Here is an 18,824-nt window from a genome sequence, read left to right as displayed (position 1 = left end):
GAACAATCAAGCAGGGTCATTACGTGCTCTCAACGTGCTTACGATTTTGCTGATAAAGTAACACCCATTTTGTGGCCCAAAACCACATCATTTTATCCATTATGCAAACCTGCTAATCAGAAGTTGGCTTAATTTGGGAGACCCAAATCTTGTAATTCACAAGTAGGCATTAAAAACAGAAAGCATAACTATTTCTGGAAGCATCATGTGGGTCCTGCTGACAATAGCTGGGTTATAAATGTACCAATAAAGGAGCCAAGGGAGGCTGGGGCTCTGCACAGGCAGTCTCCGCCACTCTTCTCCACCACTGATCCATCTGCACCGCAGCAGAGCCAGCACGCAGAGATGCCCCAGGGGATGCACGGCAGGAGCAGGGTCTGACCCTCCTCTGTACCCCCAGTCCCCTCCAGCTCCTTCTCCCATGGTCTGACACAGACCCAAAGAAATTATGCCGGCTTTTGTGAGGGCAAAACCGTGAGAAGATGAAATATGTTTTGAATCACCCCCTCCTTCCACTAGAGTGCTGTCTATGTGCCAGCTACTATTTGGGCAAGGGGATGTGGGAACATATATAATGGGGATTCATTCTGCCAGTGGTTCATTCTTACTAGTGAGGTAAAAACTGCCTAAGTGTCAAACTGAAGTTGATATAAAGGTGTAGTTTAATTGGTCACAAATCTGTAGTCTAAGGGCAGGGGCATTCTCCCATGAAATCTACTATTACATGTAGATATCTGAATGCTGAAGAAAATGTCAGTAAAGTTTCTGTTTTAAATGGTAATTCAATGACCATAATCCCTGCTTTATGTGATTGGGAGTGAAGGGCAACTGAAAAATAAGCACACCAAAAAGCAATAAACAAGCTTAAAAATGTTTCCGGGGTAAATTCAGGAATTCTTTGGCTATTATGTTAAAAAATATAATTTTTTTCCTCTGCACAGTTTAATCACTGTCATCTCTTTTGTGCCATGAACCCTTCTGGCAGTATGGTGAAGCCCAGGATGCCTCTTCAGAGCAATGCTTTTATGGGCCTGAAATAAAATACGTAAGATTACAAAGAAAAACAATTATACTGAAATATATAATTGGTTTATATATAACTTGGATAGCAGGGTTGGGAGTGGGAATAAACCAATCTATCAAAAATCTGTGATGTAGTAATAGATGTGCTTCTTTATTAACACAGTAAATAACAAGACTGAGCAACAGAACTAATAATTGCTCTAATTCTTAGTGATGAGCAAAACTGATATTTCAAAGTATCTGCCACAACCTAACGTGAGATGGAAATACTTGTAATTTTATTGTTGCCTATGTTGATAATTGAATAAAATGTTAACTCTTCAAGTTAAGAGGTTACAGAGGATAACGATGCATTTTCCTTTTTTTTCCATCCAAGTTCATGGTCCCCTTGGGGAAAGTAGGACACAGGTTAAGAACTCCTGAATGGGGGAGGCCTCTCCTTCCCCGTGTGTCTATGCAAACACATCACTTCTCCAGAACATCTCTAAGCATCTAGGTTAGACAGAGAACCCTGGTATTAACAGATCTGTCAAACAATTTTCCACATTTTGGGGGGGGGGCCCTTTTAGAGCTAAGTCAGGGGCAAACAGTTAATCCCTGGCAGAGCTGTTCCCAGCTGCGTCCCGAGGAGCCCAGCTTCTGTCGAGGCATTGCAGCAGTGCCCTGGCTGTGTATATGGAGGATGGAGGTTGTCAGGAGAGATCCCCAACCCAACCAATCCTCAGGTCAACCAAAATGAGAAAGAACTTTTATCTGATTTATGTTTCAGTTCTGGATGAGATTTCATTCATAAAACAATAATTTTATACCTTTAAAATGCTGAATGACAACTGTACTAACACGTATGTATATACCATACGCTTTTTCTGGTTAACAAACTCAAAGAATGGTTTTATAAGCACCAGCATTTTAACTGGGTTAACTTCACACCATGTAAGTAACTCTAAAGGTAAAGAATGTCTGCCAGAAGAGTAACACTAACAAGTGTTTTCAAAGACAAATGGGTTTCCTATATAGGAGGGGACAAGGGGGAGGGCAGACACAGGATACAGACAGAGGAACAGAACAGCGGCACATGGGTGCCAGGTATGTGGGTGGGAGGGGTGCAGTGGGAAGGAGGTGACTACGCAAATGCTAGAAAACCAGTGGCTACGTACGAATTACTGGTCCTTGCTCTGCATACTTTTCAGAAAGCAAGTGACTAGAAAGTATTTGCCTTTTAGATGGGAGGACAAGGCACAAGGGAGCTAGTGAAATGGAAGATGAAAGAAGGAAAACAAAACAAATAGGAAAGATGTTAAGGGGGCAATAGGCAGGTAGAAAACGATGATGCACATAACTATCTTGTAAGTTTATATCCTAATACAGATCAGTGCTAAATTTACCCAGAAATATAGACACAAACTTCTGTCTAGAAATTATGCTTGATGGCTAAGGCTTGTGTCCTTATGGTTATGCAGGGTCCCAGTTATTTACTCTTTAATCAAAATACTAAAACAAAATCATTACCCATTAGACTATTACCTTTCCCCCAATTTCCAAACATACAAGTAAAAATTAATTGCAAGCCAAGAAAAAAGAAGGCCATTTAGACAGTAACAGCTTGGCACGGACTGAGTTGCATTTCCTAATAATGTCGGTTTGTGAATGTATATTTTACTTACAGCCTTCACTTCCTTGACCTTATTGGAAGTAATTTTTTTTTATCTAATCTGCATTTCATTTAAACCACCAAATACTTCTTCACTGAGCCAGGAGCAACCATGACAAGTAGCACTTGTGTTGGTACCATGGAGTAAAACAGTTAGAGGTTTAAAGAGACATTCGGGATGGACACTGTTCAGCAGCTCTTAAATGCAACAGGTACCAGTTAATGAACTTGCAAATCAGGGTTTCAAAATCTGTTCTCAAATAAGCTGTCACTCTGTTTCTTTTTTCTGTTTACTCCCTCTTTATTAACCTGTTCAAAACCTTTGATCTCTCCATCAACTTGGGATTCTCATTCTAACCATTTTTTCCTCTTTAATGTGCTATCCTTCCTAGAAAAATGTCCATCAAAAAACAAAACAAGGACCCGGGATTTAGCTCAGTGGCACTGTGCCTGCCTTGCAATCACAAGGTCCTGAGTCTGATCCCTGGTACCAAAAAAACAAAACAAAACACAACACACAAGCAGTTGAGAGTGGGCATTCCGACTGGCTGAAAAACAAAACTGACATATTTAAAGAGGCTCTTCAGCAACTTTCAAATCATTCCATGCTAGCAATACCTACCCTACCACATGTTAAGCCAGATCCATTCCCCAACTGCATTCAGCTCATCTCATTCTCTATATTGCCCTGACTCTGCTAAATCCCTACATAATAAAAAAGAGATCTTCCAATCATCTATTAGCAAGTCTCAGATGAACATGACATCAGTCCTGAGTTCATCTTATACTACGAAATATGGAGTTCAGATACTGGATTCCAACCATTCTGCTCACTAAGTGCCACCCATACATAAATAACCCTTCTTGGCTACAGACCCAAAACAGCATGAACCCTCTCCCAAAGCTAAACTTCTATTATTCAATCCCTTACATCTCCTTTGTGATTCATTCCCAGACTCAAACACCTGTCAGCAGTATTTTCAATCAAAATAGCATCCTCTTTCACTTGTGTACACCTGTCTCAGTCACATACTCACAAAACCTAGCACTCTGAGGGACATTACATATAATGTGACTGCACTTATTCTGCCTTCCTGAAGGAGAAGTTTAGTTAAGCAATCTGCTTGCAGCTACACAGCATTTTAGCAGTGAAATTGGGACCACCACTCTGCAAGCCTCAAAGTTTTCTCTGAAAGATGAAGTTCACATACAAGTTACTACATAAATCATCTTGTGGGTTTGCAAATTAACCACCAATATTCTAATTCTATTTGGTGTAGAACAAGGAGGAGCTATGCCCTCTAATTCCTTTCAGCTCAGAACACAAGTGTGAGCTGTACTATAAATGATATTGATGCCTTCAACAAAGATGATTTAAAAAGTGAAGATGGTGGGTCCAGAAAACAACAGCAAAGACAGTAAAAGGTACCAGTTTCCCTTCCTGCACATTTTCAGAAGAATCTGAGAAACTGGGAAGAACGGCTGAGGGTAGTGGGCTAAGGTGAGGCAGGATAAAGTTCTTTAATGACATTTCCATCAACTCTTCATTATGATTTGTTAACACAAAAACTATGGCGTTATTAGGAACCTAGCGGGGTCCATATGGAAAATTAAAATCTTTTCTTTGAAAAGCGAGATTCTATGGAAAGATGTGCTCTTCCCTTATACTCAGAATACCGAATATTCTCAAATTCCATAAATGCTACAACATCCCTAAACAGCAACTCTGCGGTTTTTCCTGTTCCCTTTTGTATCAATAGGAGGAGCAAAGAAATTCAAATAGAAAAAAACTAGAATTTGCAAACATTAAAAACTGGGGAATGATTTTTAACATTATGGGTGAAATCTTTGAACTGCAAAGAAATAATTCAAGGCTTCATTTAATTGTGACCTCTGCCAGTGATGATGAAATGTGATTCCACTTATCCCTATCCCTAAAGTATCTTGAAGTAGCTATGCAAAAACTTCAGGTTTATTAAATAAAGGCAGTTGTAATGAAGTCGTAATTTTATTTACTACTTATTTCCTGGATTCATCCACCACACAACTATGCTATGAATAGCAAATTCTTCTTGGGAATCCGAAAATACAAGTGACTAGCAGAGATGTCTTTCTTACTAACTAGTAATAGATGCCTTCACTCCGGTGCTAAGGCCTCTGAGATGATAACTGTACTCAGCAGGAAAATGCTGTGATAGATGGGCGATGAGGGGATTGAAGGAAATCTTTCAATCTTTGAATTTTGCAAAAAGCAACAAAGGTAGAGGAAGATGGTCAAAAACTAAATGCCCTAATGACTTGGCAAAGGTATATTAAGACTGTACAAGGAAAAAGAGAGGGAGAAAGAAATAACTACATTAACTATGTGAACTTGTTAGCAATGTAGGTAGAAGGGTTCCAACTAAAAGGAAAATACTTCATGTTTCCTTTAAAACAATATTCAGGCCAAGAAGAGAGCATGAATAGGCAGAAAATGTCAGATTTCAAAGTTGGAAGGGAGCATGGAGTAAACACAAAACACACAGAAAGCAACCCGATTAGGACAGAAAAATGTTTCAGTGAAAAACTAGGAAATAAAGATTTAAAAAAAGAAGAATTTGAGAAAACTAAGGAAGAGGGAAAGTGAAAATAAGAACAAAGTCAGAGAGCCACTATTCTGTGAGAAATGGCTCTTATCAGTCAGATAGTAAGAACCATCACAGAAAGCTTCTTAGCTAGGTACATAACTGAAGTAGTAAAACAAAAATAAAGATAAAAAGAAAAAGTGTATTTTATTTGACATTAAAAGACATTTAACTATGCAATAGCTCTGCTTTAAATGTTCTCTAAAGTGGATTGTTGTGAATCTTCTCTAGAGGTATGATTCTAAATCACCACTGATCTTATTTCCCTCTCCTCTCTTTGCTTTAGTTTTTCACCAGCTTATTTGCCTTCTTATGGCTGTGATACTTTAAGATTTTTTTTTATGGTTGGATTCTTCTGAGACTGGTGATAACTTCAGCTTTTTATAGTTACCTACTGTTGCCTGCACCTTCTGTCAGGTATCTACAGCATTCTACAAGAACAGAATTTCATTCAACTTTGTCTCCCAAAGTAATTCTATAATCAACAAATATCTCTATGAAGTAAACTTCCCAATTAGAGCCATTTTTGTTTTGGGACTGTCTGGTATTTGACCATAAAGACTTAAGTCGTAACTTTTTATTTTAAAAAAACCACAAAACAAAATAAGGAAAATTCTTCTTCGAAAATTACATATGTCTAATCTTAGAAATCCTTTGAAAATTTATATTCAATTGAAAGATTTAACTGAAAAAAGGCATAGGTCAAAGAGCTATTATACTCCCCACTGAAAACCTTACCAGAAAAAAAAAAAAGACCAATGGAGAATACAATCTTTTTTCCCATTTGAGTTTGGGTAAAAGTATAAAAATTGGGGCTGGGGATTTAGCTCAGTGGCGCTGCACCTGTCTGGTAAGCGCAAGGTCCTGAGTCCGATCCCCGGTACCAAAAAAAAAAAAAGTATAAAAATTGAATTTGAGGAAGGTTTTGATAAAAGAACCTGGAAAAAACTAGGCAACTTCTCCATTTTTCTAGACACTTAACTTCTTTTGATTGCATTTTATTTTTATTTAAGCACATCTCACACACATACATACCCCAACCCTTACAAAAAAAATTTTTTTTAAAGGGCCTGAAATTTTAGTTACACCACATGTGGTTTTCATTTGTGAAAAATGAACAAGCTGTTTGTGGTTAAACTGTCTAATCGCCTGTGATCAATCTAGTGCTGCATTCAAGATTTACAGGATACATCAGCTTCTGTGCCACATTAGCTGTAAGGGTGGGGGGAGGAAAGAGGAGGAGGAGAGAGTTTATCCTGAGGAATAATATTTCCAATGCAGCCACACTCGCACTACATCTGGTTGTGCTGGTAGCGGCAGTTAAATTGAAATATTTCACAGCGTGTGTCAGAAACATGCAGAATGGTAATTATGACAGATCTGATTAAGCCGGAGTGCCACAAGCTCCCTGGCCAGCGCCGGTTGTGCAGGTGTGACCTTGTGCGTGCCTGCGTGTGTAAATAAAATTAATTACAAGCGAGAGGGTGAAGGCTTCAGTGACATCACAAAGCGGAGAAACTCCCAAGGGGGAGACCTAATGGAATATTTTCCCTCAGTCTAATAATACAGTTCATATTGACTTGAGGTAATTAGTGGGATCATTAAAGCAGTTTTCCCGGCGTATTTGGCTGCCTGATCAGATTAGTGAAAATGTTCTTCAGAACAAGCCCTGTGTGGTCTGCCAGAGAGGAGGAAATAAAAAGCAACAAAGCATATTTTGGAATGATAAGCAGCTCTGGACTTTTACTCTAGCAAAAAAATCTCTACTTCTCTCTGGAGTCTACAGATCTAACTGTCCTGTCCATTTTAATTCTTCTATCAACTTGTGTATTCTTAGACGTATTCTGAACGATTTCATTTCCCCTTTCCCTCTGTTAAATCAGACTGCTTTATTACTAAAAGCCATCCCCAACTCCCCAACAAATCTCTTCTAAACAAGGCAATTTTAAAAGTGGGCAAAAGTATCTTAAACAACTGCTTTACTACTAACTGACAATATGGGACATTAGGGAGAAGATACAAAGACAACAAACAAACAAAAAACAGGAAGAAAAGAATGCCACTTAAAATTCACCTGCTAAACAAAAGATCCCCTCTTATGCAACACATAACAGATTTAAATAGTTATTTGCATATGAACCTCAAAATGGGCTTAGCATAGGACAAAGTTGGGTCATACATTCATCCAGTTGCACAGGACACAGAGCCCTCGTCAAGAAAAGAGCCATTTCTTTGAAAATACTCTATTGAGCATGCTCTACCTTGCCACTGGAATATGCCAAGCGCTGTCACAGATGGCAGGCTCTGACAGTTCCCATCCGTAGCATCAATACTCGACAGTTCAGCACAAGATCAGTGACATTCTGTCTCATTAGAACCACGCTAATTATCACAGCTAGTTTCAGGGGAAACCATGTGTTGCAATGGTCAATTTGAAGGAGTCTGTGCATCAACAAACTGGTAATAAGGATCAGACACCTTATTATATGACAGCATGCTGCCTATGATCTGATTTACGGAATCAGAGGCACTGGGGCGGCCGAGGAGGCTGGCAGTTTATGAAACAGTGTGTTTAAACCCAATTCTTGAAACATACCGGATCAAAAGGGAATTGCTGAAAAAAAGAATACACAAAGGCAACTGGAAATGTTGAATCAAGAAATCAAAAGAGAATGGGTTTTCTATTAACATACAACAGAAGATTAAGACTTAGAGGAAAGAAACAACTTCATCATTTTGACAACTGTATATCAACAACAAAAATGGTTTGGAGAATTAAGGTATTTAGGGATAAAAAAATAGTTGTATTTCTAATCTCTAAAATACAGACATTTTTAAAAAGGTGGTCTGATTAGTTGTGTCATTTTGCTAAGTAAAAGAACTGCACGTGTAAAAGTATAACAAGTATCCTTAGAAAAATGAATCCTCTCTTACTTTTTCAGATACCTAAGGGTACTCTTCATAGGGAGGAAAAAAATTTTACATTAGATTCTTTTTACTGTACTTAATGTAAGTTCTTCCATCCCTCTCTTAGCACTTTTCATTGATGTGAAATTTTAATAGTACAGCTTCTTTGAGAAGCAATTTTTCTACTGTCATTTTACATAAATGCATTTTCACAGCTCATTCATTTCACAGTGCCTTTATTTTCATTTCTCATGTAAGAAAAAAAAAGATAAGTTAAAATAAAACTCACCTTTCATTATAAAAAATATAAAAGACAACCATTGAGACTTCTTAGAAAATACTTTTTTAATTTGGTAGTTTAAGGGATTTTTATCAGTGCTACAGCTGTGTTCTATTTAACTGAATGACGTGAAGCTTTGAGGTTAATTCTCATCAGGAGGTAAACCCCTCTGGTTTGTTCTTTTCCCTACTTCAGTTTTTCCAGGTCCCAAATCCTGTCCTGAGGAACTGACTCTTCAGCTCTCAATGCTGAACACAGTAGAGCTTCAAAAAGGAGAAGCCTCCATAGAATATTCTTCGTCCACACTTTTCAGCTTATGCTACCCTTTACTGCACAAGTGGCCTATGACTAAAGCAGTTCCTACGAATACATAACTAGTGGGCCCGTTTCAAAATCCGCACACGGCACTACTGCAAAGTGCTCCTGCAGTAACCTGCCTGGTCCTTCTCACAAGATGACCCTCTTTAAAGAGTTGCCCCAATATGTATACATTGACTTTCTTCAAATCCTGCCTGAAATTTTTCTTGTGATATTTCTAAAAAATGGAGAAACCTAGCTCCGTGACTTAAGACTGTATTTTGTAACAGTTAAATTTCTTAAGTAGGTTGAAGAAGAAAATCTATTTGTGGCTTTCAGTTTAATCAATTTTAAATTTAGAGATGAAAAAAGGAAAAGAAATTATTTGAAAGTAGCAAGAAGATAGCCAAAGGTCTTTTCGCCAATTTGTTAAGGTTTATCCCCAATGTCCAGGAGATAAAACACTTTTTAGCCAAAATTATAACAGATAAGTGCTCTCTATAATAATTCTGGACCTCCTTAATAAAACCCTAGACTTCCTAACACATATACTGATTTTTAGAACACAGAAATCTCAAAATTAACCAGCTCTTTTAAAAAATCATTTTACATCATATTCCTTCAGAGTATCAGAAAACTGCAATATTTCAAGCCATTACACTGTTTGGCATTCAAATAGAAATATAAAAATCAGTTATGGAAAACCGAAACCAATATGGATTTCCACCATTTAGATTCCCACACAAAAAATTGTTAGTGTGATGATTACTCACACAGAACACCTTAAACAGACCAAAGAACTCCACCTTCCCGATTCATGAGCTCAGCAGAGGTAGGTCCAAAAATCTGTGTTAGACTTGACATGGGCAGATGGCTGAGGTGTGAGATGCAGGGGATACGCTCCTGCAGGCTTTCTCCTCTCCTTGTTTTCCCCACAAATGATCCCTTGCCCTTTCCTCTTTCAGGCAAACAAATGAAGAAACATAACCTGTGTCTGCCCAGGGTCTCCTCTACCCACTTTAAAAGACAAAGGCCCAGATGGGGAACTGGAGAAAGTGTGTGGAGGGACCTGGTCTCTCTTCTGACTGTGGCTGAAGGAAATGTCACATCCCCAAGAGAAGGAGCTCCGAGAACACAACCTAAACACCTTCTCACAGACTGAGATGAAAGGAAGTGGCACGGGAGAGAACAGAAACTCTAACTCTCCAGTCTGCAGGGTCTGCTACGTGCCCAACAGAGACCACTCACTACACAGGTGAAATCCAGGGGCAGCAGTCTATTACACATTCATTCCAAAAGAAGGGACCAACACACAGCTCCAAACTGTGGCTTTTATGAAATGTAATTTAACCCTAACAAAATAAAAAGTGCCTCTGTAGTATGCTAAAAAACAGAATACAGTGTCACTGGAGATTTCATTCCTGGATTCTGTTGTTACAGATTCTAATTTCCAGCAACTAAAATTATATTTTTAGGCCTATTCTAGCCTACTGGTTTGTGAGGCACGTCTTACTTGTATTTAAGACACTCCACTCACCATCTAAGAATTTCCAAATCTAAAAGTCAGGATGATGCTCTTTTTTTTAACTTACAAACCCAAGGAACACCGAAGTATTCTTTCTCCCTACCATTCTCAATCACCCTGAATTTCAAAGACAGAAGTGCATGAAAAGTAGATGGAAGAAATAAAAAGGTTTTATGTTACTTGGTCTCTTCTACCAGTCACCAGTTGTTCTGTTTTTGCAAAGACAGAATTTTTTTTTATTGCTTAAAAACCACACCTGTCAATCCAGCCAAAGTTGAAGTGACTGGAGTCCTATAATGCACAACATTACAAAAGATTAAATTGAAGGCATGTTCAAATAAAATCTTCACATCTAGTTGTTTTACCTAAAAAAAAAATACCCTGTTTAATAAAGCACGAGAGAGGAATCACTTTGTAAGTACAGGTCGTAATGCAGTGCAGCTCTGTGAAAGCCCTGGACTCTTACTGCACTGATGTATCTGCAAACTCCACCCCTGAAAACACGAAAATCAATGTAACAATCCAGTGTACAAGGCAAGGCCTACGGTGCCACTAATGTCCCTTTGCTGGACACACACCTTAAGTCTCAGAGCTCTCAAGGGGTTTGCTGTGAAGTAAAATTAGATTCCAACATCTGCCACTATTAAGGAAAAAATTCCATTTCCATCTCCCATATGAAAACACTATAGCCAATGAACAGTAACTGAACCTTGATACCGTTAACGGTTATTACCCAAATCAACTATTTTTTTAAAACAGTAAAATTAGCAAATTCTGCTCTCATAATTATTTGAATGCTATCAGACTAAATGTTTGATAAAATTCCAATATGATTCACACTTGGAAAAACTGCTGCTTCTTTGAATACCCAGAATATAAAGTGTATTCATTTGTAGCTATTCACATTATGTTTAAAGCACATCATCTATTTAAAGTTTGCATTAGCCTGCTTTCCCAACCAAGCAAAAAAGTAGCCTACCTTCAGTTTTCAGTTGCATATTTTATTCAGACGGTTCTATTAGAGTTAAAAACAATCTCATTTCTATTATTCATTGAAGACAAGAGAATAAAATACGTGTGAAATGGTGGAATCTATACAAGTTGGTTTCTTTTACTGAAAATACTTTGTGCATTAGTCATTACAGAGCACTCTAACTTTTAAAACAGAAGGTATTAGAAATAAATACATGATAAATAAATTACTTTTATCAGTGTGGAGGACTGAATTTCTTACGTAGCACATTATAAAATATAATCCTGTGTATAGTGTTATATAATTTAAAAATGCTTCTGCATACATCACAGAATGTGACTTCCTCCCGTGTTAAAAGAATCTTGGGCTCAACATGTTTAAATAATTTCTCAATATTGTTGAGCCAGAGGCATAGCTGGCATATCCTTTGGCCCTCCCACCATGTATGGCCACTTCTACCAGGCATGAAAATACTTGGATTCTAAGGGCCCTGTGTTGTTATGAACCTGTATTCCACAAACAAGTCAATGAAGAAAAAAAAGTCCTTGCTGTTTCTACTGTCAACTGCTCCAATATCCTTAAATTCCTCTTCCCTGGAGCGGGTGTAACTTTAGTATTGATGCCGCCTTGAACCCTGAAGAGATTACTAATATAGTTAGAGGGATGCAATTCAGAGTTGGCTCTATTATTTATTAGCTGAGTGACCCTGATGTGCAAACTAGGAAATTAACAGGGTTAAAGTTAAATGCAGTTAATACATACTGTATGACAGGATCTAGCAGGAAAGAGGCGGTAGCTGTTAAGGCAACCTAGATAACCAGGGTGGGACATAGAAGCAGATACAGGTGGAAGTGCTCTGCTTCTCACTTTACACAGACTTGATGTGGGGGAAGCGCTGTTCATTCTGACAGGCTCTGGCACATAAAGTCTCGAGGCACAGGTAACTATTTTAGAAATTATAAATCTTTTTTTTTTTTTTTCGATCCCTGGTACCAAAAAAGAAAAGAAATTATAAATCTTGACCATGAGAAATTAAATGAGAAAGGTCAGTCTGACTTGAAGACTCTATTTTTGTTGGTTTGTTAGTTTTCATTTCCTTCACAAGACATCACAGTGGAATATAACCTAAGTAAATGGCCACCTTTCCTTCTTAAGATTTCCTGTTAGCAATATACAGTTTTTACCTGTCTTATTTTGAAGTAATCATCAGTCTTTGTACATATTTTCATAAAGAGGATAGTGCTTAACATTTAAACTGAACAGGTAAGAGAAAACTATAAAAATGCTCTGGTAGGAAGTTAGAGTACATCAGCAATCAGGAATGACTACTCAGGAGGATGGAAGCAGTATGCGGAACCCCACAGCTTGTAGTTAGCCCCTTAGATTTTCACTCAACCAGTAAAGAGGAGATTAAAGTTTAGGGGGTCTTAGGAAACACACTATCCCGTGTTAGAAGACGCCCACTGACGTTGCTGAAACAGGGACTCAGGAGATCAGTGAATCACACCGTACAAGTGGCAAGGATGTTTATAAACTCCCAGAACACCACACATGACAGTTTCAGACAACTGCTGTTACTTTCTGAACAGTTACAAAATCAGTAAATCAGCCCAGGGGTGGAAAATCCAGGGTATCATTTAAAAGAATCAAATCAAAGGTAGCAAAGGGATTGTTGGGCATAGGGAGCGGTATCAAAAAGGAAACTGGGGGAGGGGGACTAAATTAAATGAAAGTGACAGGTAACTGATGGTACTTACTGAAAAGCTTTACTATTAATTTTTGTTTGTTTTGTTTCTAAGGCTGACCTGATTATAATAATGCATGGCTAGTTTTTCCATTCTAGAGATTTGGGGAAAGTGCTTGGCCCTTGTAGGAATGCAGTCTGTTATTCTTGGTAATTGAGACAGGTCAGGAAAAAAAGATGTAGGATCAGAGAGAAGGGCAAGATAATATATATTTAAATAAGAGATCCTCATCATAATTAGACTAAATAGTCAAAACAAGAATGTTCAGGGTGGGTGGGTAAAGTGAGAACAGGACATTTCTCCTTAATGCATAGTCTTGGCATGTAAATGAAGACATCTGAAGAAGCACACAGGTTTGAAGCGGCTGTAACATTCTATCATAATTAGAAACATTTCAAGAGCCCTGTAATTTCCAATCAAAATTACAGTAATTTCCGATATACAAGCCATGATTCATGACAGAATTTTACATTCCATGAGAGATTACGGTGGCCTGATGTATGGCACGCTGAGTACAGCACTAACATAAACAATTCAGTTTAATGTTTAAACAGCACTTGATGTTTAGAATCTCACAATAAAAGAAACATATTATTGTAGAAATTATCACTTTGACAGTGATTGAAGGGTAGGCAGGCATGTGGCCTATAAAGCTATAATTTTTACAGTCCACAGCTTGAGTTTAATCATTTTTATGTAACATTTCCAAGATATCCCTTAAGTATTTCATCTAGCCTATAACTTAAACAAGAACAACATTTTTCTAAAGCAAACTTCCATTAAGTACCACTATTAATTTTGATCAAGTAAAATTTTTAAAAAGCTAAAAAGGCCGTGTTATAAATACTCCCAGAATTATATATTTTATCACAAATTGACAACAGCCAGGATGTTATGTAAAAGAGGGTTCATTAATGATAATGAAAATATACTTGTGTACAATTTCAAGTTGTTCAAATCTCACCTGGAGCCCTTGATTGCCTCTAAATCTCACCTTGATAGTTATCAAATCCTTTGCCAGGGGAAGAAAATTTAGTATTCTTCTGATCCTTTAAAAAGTATTCTTGGAGAAGGGTTTATAGGCATTTGGGAGTTTGTTCTAACAGATGATTCTACTTCTGATGAACAAAAAATATCAACACATGACAATTACACTGACAAAGGCTACAGTAACTTAACCATCCTTTGCTTTTCTCTTGTTTTGTAGAGATTTGCAACTTTTCCAATTCAAGCCTACCAGTAATTCATCAGAACTGGACAAGTTTTCTAACGGTAATTCAATTTGTATATCTTGTGTATATATACATATATAAACTATCATTAATATACAAAAATACATGTGTGAAGTTTGTTGTAATAAAGTATACCTAAGAGGTTTGAACAAAACAGAAGAAACTGTATGTTTCTTATATTTTAGAATGAAAACTATGGTCTAAGTAATAATGAAACAAGAGTAATTTTTTCTATGAAACTTTCTCTACATTATGTTATTCTTCTGAAAGCAACTATTAACTGTCAGATAAATCCTTGATTGAGGAGTGGCTATTGAAGAGAGACAAAATCAAGTATCAATAACCTGAATGTGAACACTGTTTCATCTGAGAAGTTACACATATTCCTAGAGATTATATACACTTCTCAGTGATGCAAGTTCATATTCAAGACAAATACCTCTGTTAATGAAAATTCCACAGGCATCACAGGTAAATACTTTCAATGCCTAATAGAGGCTCTTACCTGGCTTTTGGTTGCGGCAACCTTTGCAAACAGTGCTTGGGACACTTTAGCACGCTTCATTTCCTGCTGAATCTCATCATAAATGGAAGCATTAATGTTCATGGCATTGTTCTCTGGTTTCCCATTCCTCTCAGAGGCAATTGTAGCTGTTTTCACCTACAAAACATTTTGAATATGGCTGTCATTTTTCATTGGCCAAATTGTTTTGAAGCTTCTCAGGCTCAGCATCCAAACTGGACACTGTTGCTCCTTTTATGATCAAGGTGATCAGCAGTGCAGTCATTCAACATTAGTTATTGTCCTGAGATCAGACTGCTTAAGTTAAGGAAGTCACATTGTCACAGGTGATTGGATCTGTAATGTAACAGCAACTGCCACCTGACAACCAGGAATTATAATGCCATAAAGTAAGTTTTCTGGAAAACAGAACAGTTTCAAAGACTTGAAAACCCTAAACTAATTGTCTCCCAATTACCTTCCATTGCAATCCTAACAACGGAAATTCACAATTAAAATCATAATGTACAATGCTGATCTTCACTGGGTGCCCGGTGCCTAACAGACAATTGCATCACTAATAGCTATTATATACTATGGCCTTTTTAATTTTAGACTCTTTTTTATGCCTTTTCCTCTTATGCTTCATTTTTAAAATCTTCCATAACAAAGCCATTTGCAGAACTGCATATTTAAATCTTCTATCCATCCATGAAACAGGTAGAGTGCCTTGCTTAATTATCATAAAGGCTGGTTGCATTTTACACGTGCATGTCCAAGCTGTTCTGTATAATTATTTCATCTTTTCCTGGCACCCTTGTATATAACGATTTCCTTTTGACTTGTGGAACCAGACAATAAGAAAATGTTTCACAACATTTAATAGAACATGATTGTAACACAAAATATATCATCAGTGACTTCACAAATATACTCAAAATGTATAATCCCAAGCAAAAGATTAGTACCAATGCTTTGCATAATAATGAAAAACATATAGGCAGGAAAATGCCACCAATTTTAGGGAGAAAATGAAATCACCTTAAAATTTATTGATACTACTAGTGTTTTTTAACTCCAACTTTAATTTTTATTATGCAGTTATATGAACCAGCCTTGAACATTTACATATGATCTATGTAGATCATTATTTTTAACTGAGAAATTCATGAAAATGCAAGTGAAAAATTGCTACAGATGCAGAGCCATGCTTCTCCCAGCAAAATGACTAAGGACTTCACTTCTTAGTGTCATTTACAGGTTTCTGTATTTTAGAATCTTACCATCCTGCATGAATTCTAACATAAACTATGAACAAAAGAAAATGAAGTGCACTTTAGGACACAAGAATGATTTTTTGGGCATTAAATGACACCTCTCTAGTCAAACTACAAATCTTCCATGGTTTTATTTCACTCTGTCCTCAAAATATTGGGCAACAGTACAGAGGTTATCTCAGAAAATTCAATTCTAGGGAGTAAATGGGAGTCCCTTTGTAATGTACCTTCTGAATTTCTCTAATGTCTAATTAGAAAAATAATTCACCTCCTGTTCATCTTGAAGCGTCTTCTAACATGACATCATCCCTCTAGGCAGGGAAAGGTGAGGCAATGAGGTTGGTGGTTGGACCACAGGCCTGAAGACTACACAGCAGGTAATGAAGGTCTCACTGCCTCCTTAAACTATCACCTGGAGAGGTTGGCAAGAGTCTATAGGTTTCCTTTCTAGAGTCCTCTTTTCAGCTCTGGAGTCTAATACTTCAGGGCACTCACTATTAATGACTGGAGGCCACTAAGAAGTGGGTTTTGAAGCAATAATCTGCTAAATACCACTTTAGGAGCCAGAAGAGTTAAGGCATTACCATAAATTGCCTACAACTGCTTTGGTGAGATTTGAAATCTTGCTCTGGGGTGGTCTTGCTTTGAGGCAGAGGGATAGATTTGATCACCTCATGGGGTCTCTTTCAATACCTATTTTTCTCACTGCTGAAATGAAAGAAAAAAGAAAAGCCATTTCAATTGCTTTGAAAATTGAATGTTATGTTAATTGAGGAACAAGGTCCACAGCCTTGGAAGAAACAGTTCCTTAGTAGCAATCTACATAGTAAGAACAGATTTGGAAACTCAGTGTTTTGGTCTGTTTTTAAAACAATTTTCATTCTTCTGTAAAAATTACATTGGAAAATGTATCATTGAGGTGGGCTACAATCATCTGTTTCAACCCTGTGATTCTGTTTCTAAAAATTTCTTTGGTTAATTTTTTTAATAAACTTGAACCAACGAGCAAGAACTTTAGATCATAAAAAAAAAAAAAATCAAATATGCATTTCCTAGTGGCCAATAGAAGCCAAAATGGAAAATACACATATGAAATGTTAGAAAAAAGAAAAAAAGGAAGTGAGGGAAAAACTTTAAAAATGAAAAGTCAGAAAGTATCTGTCTGGATTACTCATTTTAAAAAATATTTAGAGAAGCTTCTTTATCATCTTGTTGGACCAGATATGCATCTTATCATAGATAAGCTATTAGGATTCTGGAATCATTCCCCCCGCCCCCCAAACACAAGCTATTGCCTAAGGGTAACTGACTTGGACAGCTTTTCAAAATATGAAAGCTCAATTTTTCCCTAGGTAAAAATGGAAACAAAAATCTTTTATACCTCACTCTACTAAGTACTATTTTAGCTTAGTATAAAAAAATCTTTAATCCTGGTTTAGCTTTTAATATTATATCACACATTAAAATTCACAAAGTAGTTCATTCCAGGCAAAACAAACTACTCTTCAGCTCTTCTCCGCAAATAGCACAGGAGGTAAAATAAATGCAGTTGCTTTCTGAATAGCTTTTATCAAGGTAAGGTGAACTACTCCGTTATTACCTAGGCGCCAGGGAAGTAGTTAAGATTGGGAGCTTCTGTGATTTACCCTGTCATATGGGGATAGGGTGCAGCATCAGGGTCTGCTTTTTATTTCACTAAAATTGTGCAGTAGAACGCAAATTCCTCATAAAAATTATATTTTGCTTCTTCATGGACTGCTAAATTCATCAAATCAAATTTTCAGGTTGTACAAAACAAACTCTCCTTTGGTCTTGATTGGTGAATGTGCTACTCTTTGATGCAGGAAGAACTGCCTGCAAGAACACAGCTCTCATGTACACAAAATTAAATTGTTATGTACTTTTAATAATTATGATAACAAACTTATTAGTTGGTTATTATGTGTTGGGCATTCTGTAAATGTATATTAACTTCTTCACCTACATAATAGCCCAGAGTAGGTATTATTTTAAAATTGAAAACAAAAATTGTTACAACAAAGAGGTTAAGTAATTTGTTCATGGCTCAAGGTTGAAATTGTTAAGTTTGTCTGATGCTAGTTCTTAGAGATCACAGTTATATGGAGTTCATGTCGTTATAAGAGCCTTTTTAGAAACATTTTTATGAAGAAATATTGACCTTTTTGGTGGCTCTTTGCTAAATGTAGTTAGCAATTTTATAATTGATACTACAAATCTCACTTGAATTTATTTTCCAATGTATAGAACCCATAAACTTGTTTCGTTTTGCTTTGTGAGACAGGATTTATGTCATTTGGAGTAGTCTTGGACTCATTAGATAGCCCAACCTAACTTGCAGTGACCCTGTGGCCTCAGCCTCCCAAGTGCTGGTATTACAGGTGTGTGCACCACCCATGGCTACAAATGTTTTCTTACTCCCGTTGTTTAAGAAATATGCTATCCTATAGAATGTTTACTGCTGATAAAAATAGTCCCTGCTCTGCAATATTTATATATTTGTCTTTGGTACCATGGTTTGATCTTTTCAGACATTTCTTTATTCTATAGGAACATCTTCCAAATCTAGACTTTAAAGGTCTTTTAACTTTTAAGAGATGACTATTAATGAGAAGCATTTTATAAACACGATCTTAATGTTTTTCATGACAAACATTTCATCGGGGTTAAGTTCATGCTTGTAACTGAAGCTGAAATCAAATGAGTCTGCAGTATATTGTAGAGGGATTTGCTGTAAAGAGATATGATAGTGCAGTTACCAGATTAATTG

General features: G+C 37.0%; 1 protein-coding gene across 15 annotated transcripts in view; it reads right to left on the bottom strand.

Annotated features, from left to right (window-relative positions):
• Nucleotides 1-18,824, bottom strand: part of Satb1 (SATB homeobox 1) — a 95,242-nt gene that overhangs the window by 14,682 nt on the left and 61,736 nt on the right. For all 15 annotated transcript variants that reach the window (XM_013065363.3, XM_087182239.1, XM_087182242.1 and 12 more), the window contains one exon: nt 14,763-14,918. In XM_013065363.3, coding sequence (XP_012920817.1) covers nt 14,763-14,918 — 156 coding nt within the window. The remainder of the gene's footprint in view (nt 1-14,762; nt 14,919-18,824) is intronic.

The sequence above is a fragment of the Heterocephalus glaber genome, unplaced genomic scaffold, assembly GCF_053883595.1.
Source record: "Heterocephalus glaber isolate CG9 unplaced genomic scaffold, H.glaber_assembly_v1.0 deba00001472, whole genome shotgun sequence".
Taxonomy (NCBI): domain Eukaryota; kingdom Metazoa; phylum Chordata; class Mammalia; order Rodentia; family Bathyergidae; genus Heterocephalus; species Heterocephalus glaber.
The sequence above is the reverse complement of the archived record's forward strand: the minus strand, read 5'-3'. Positions and strand labels throughout refer to the sequence as shown.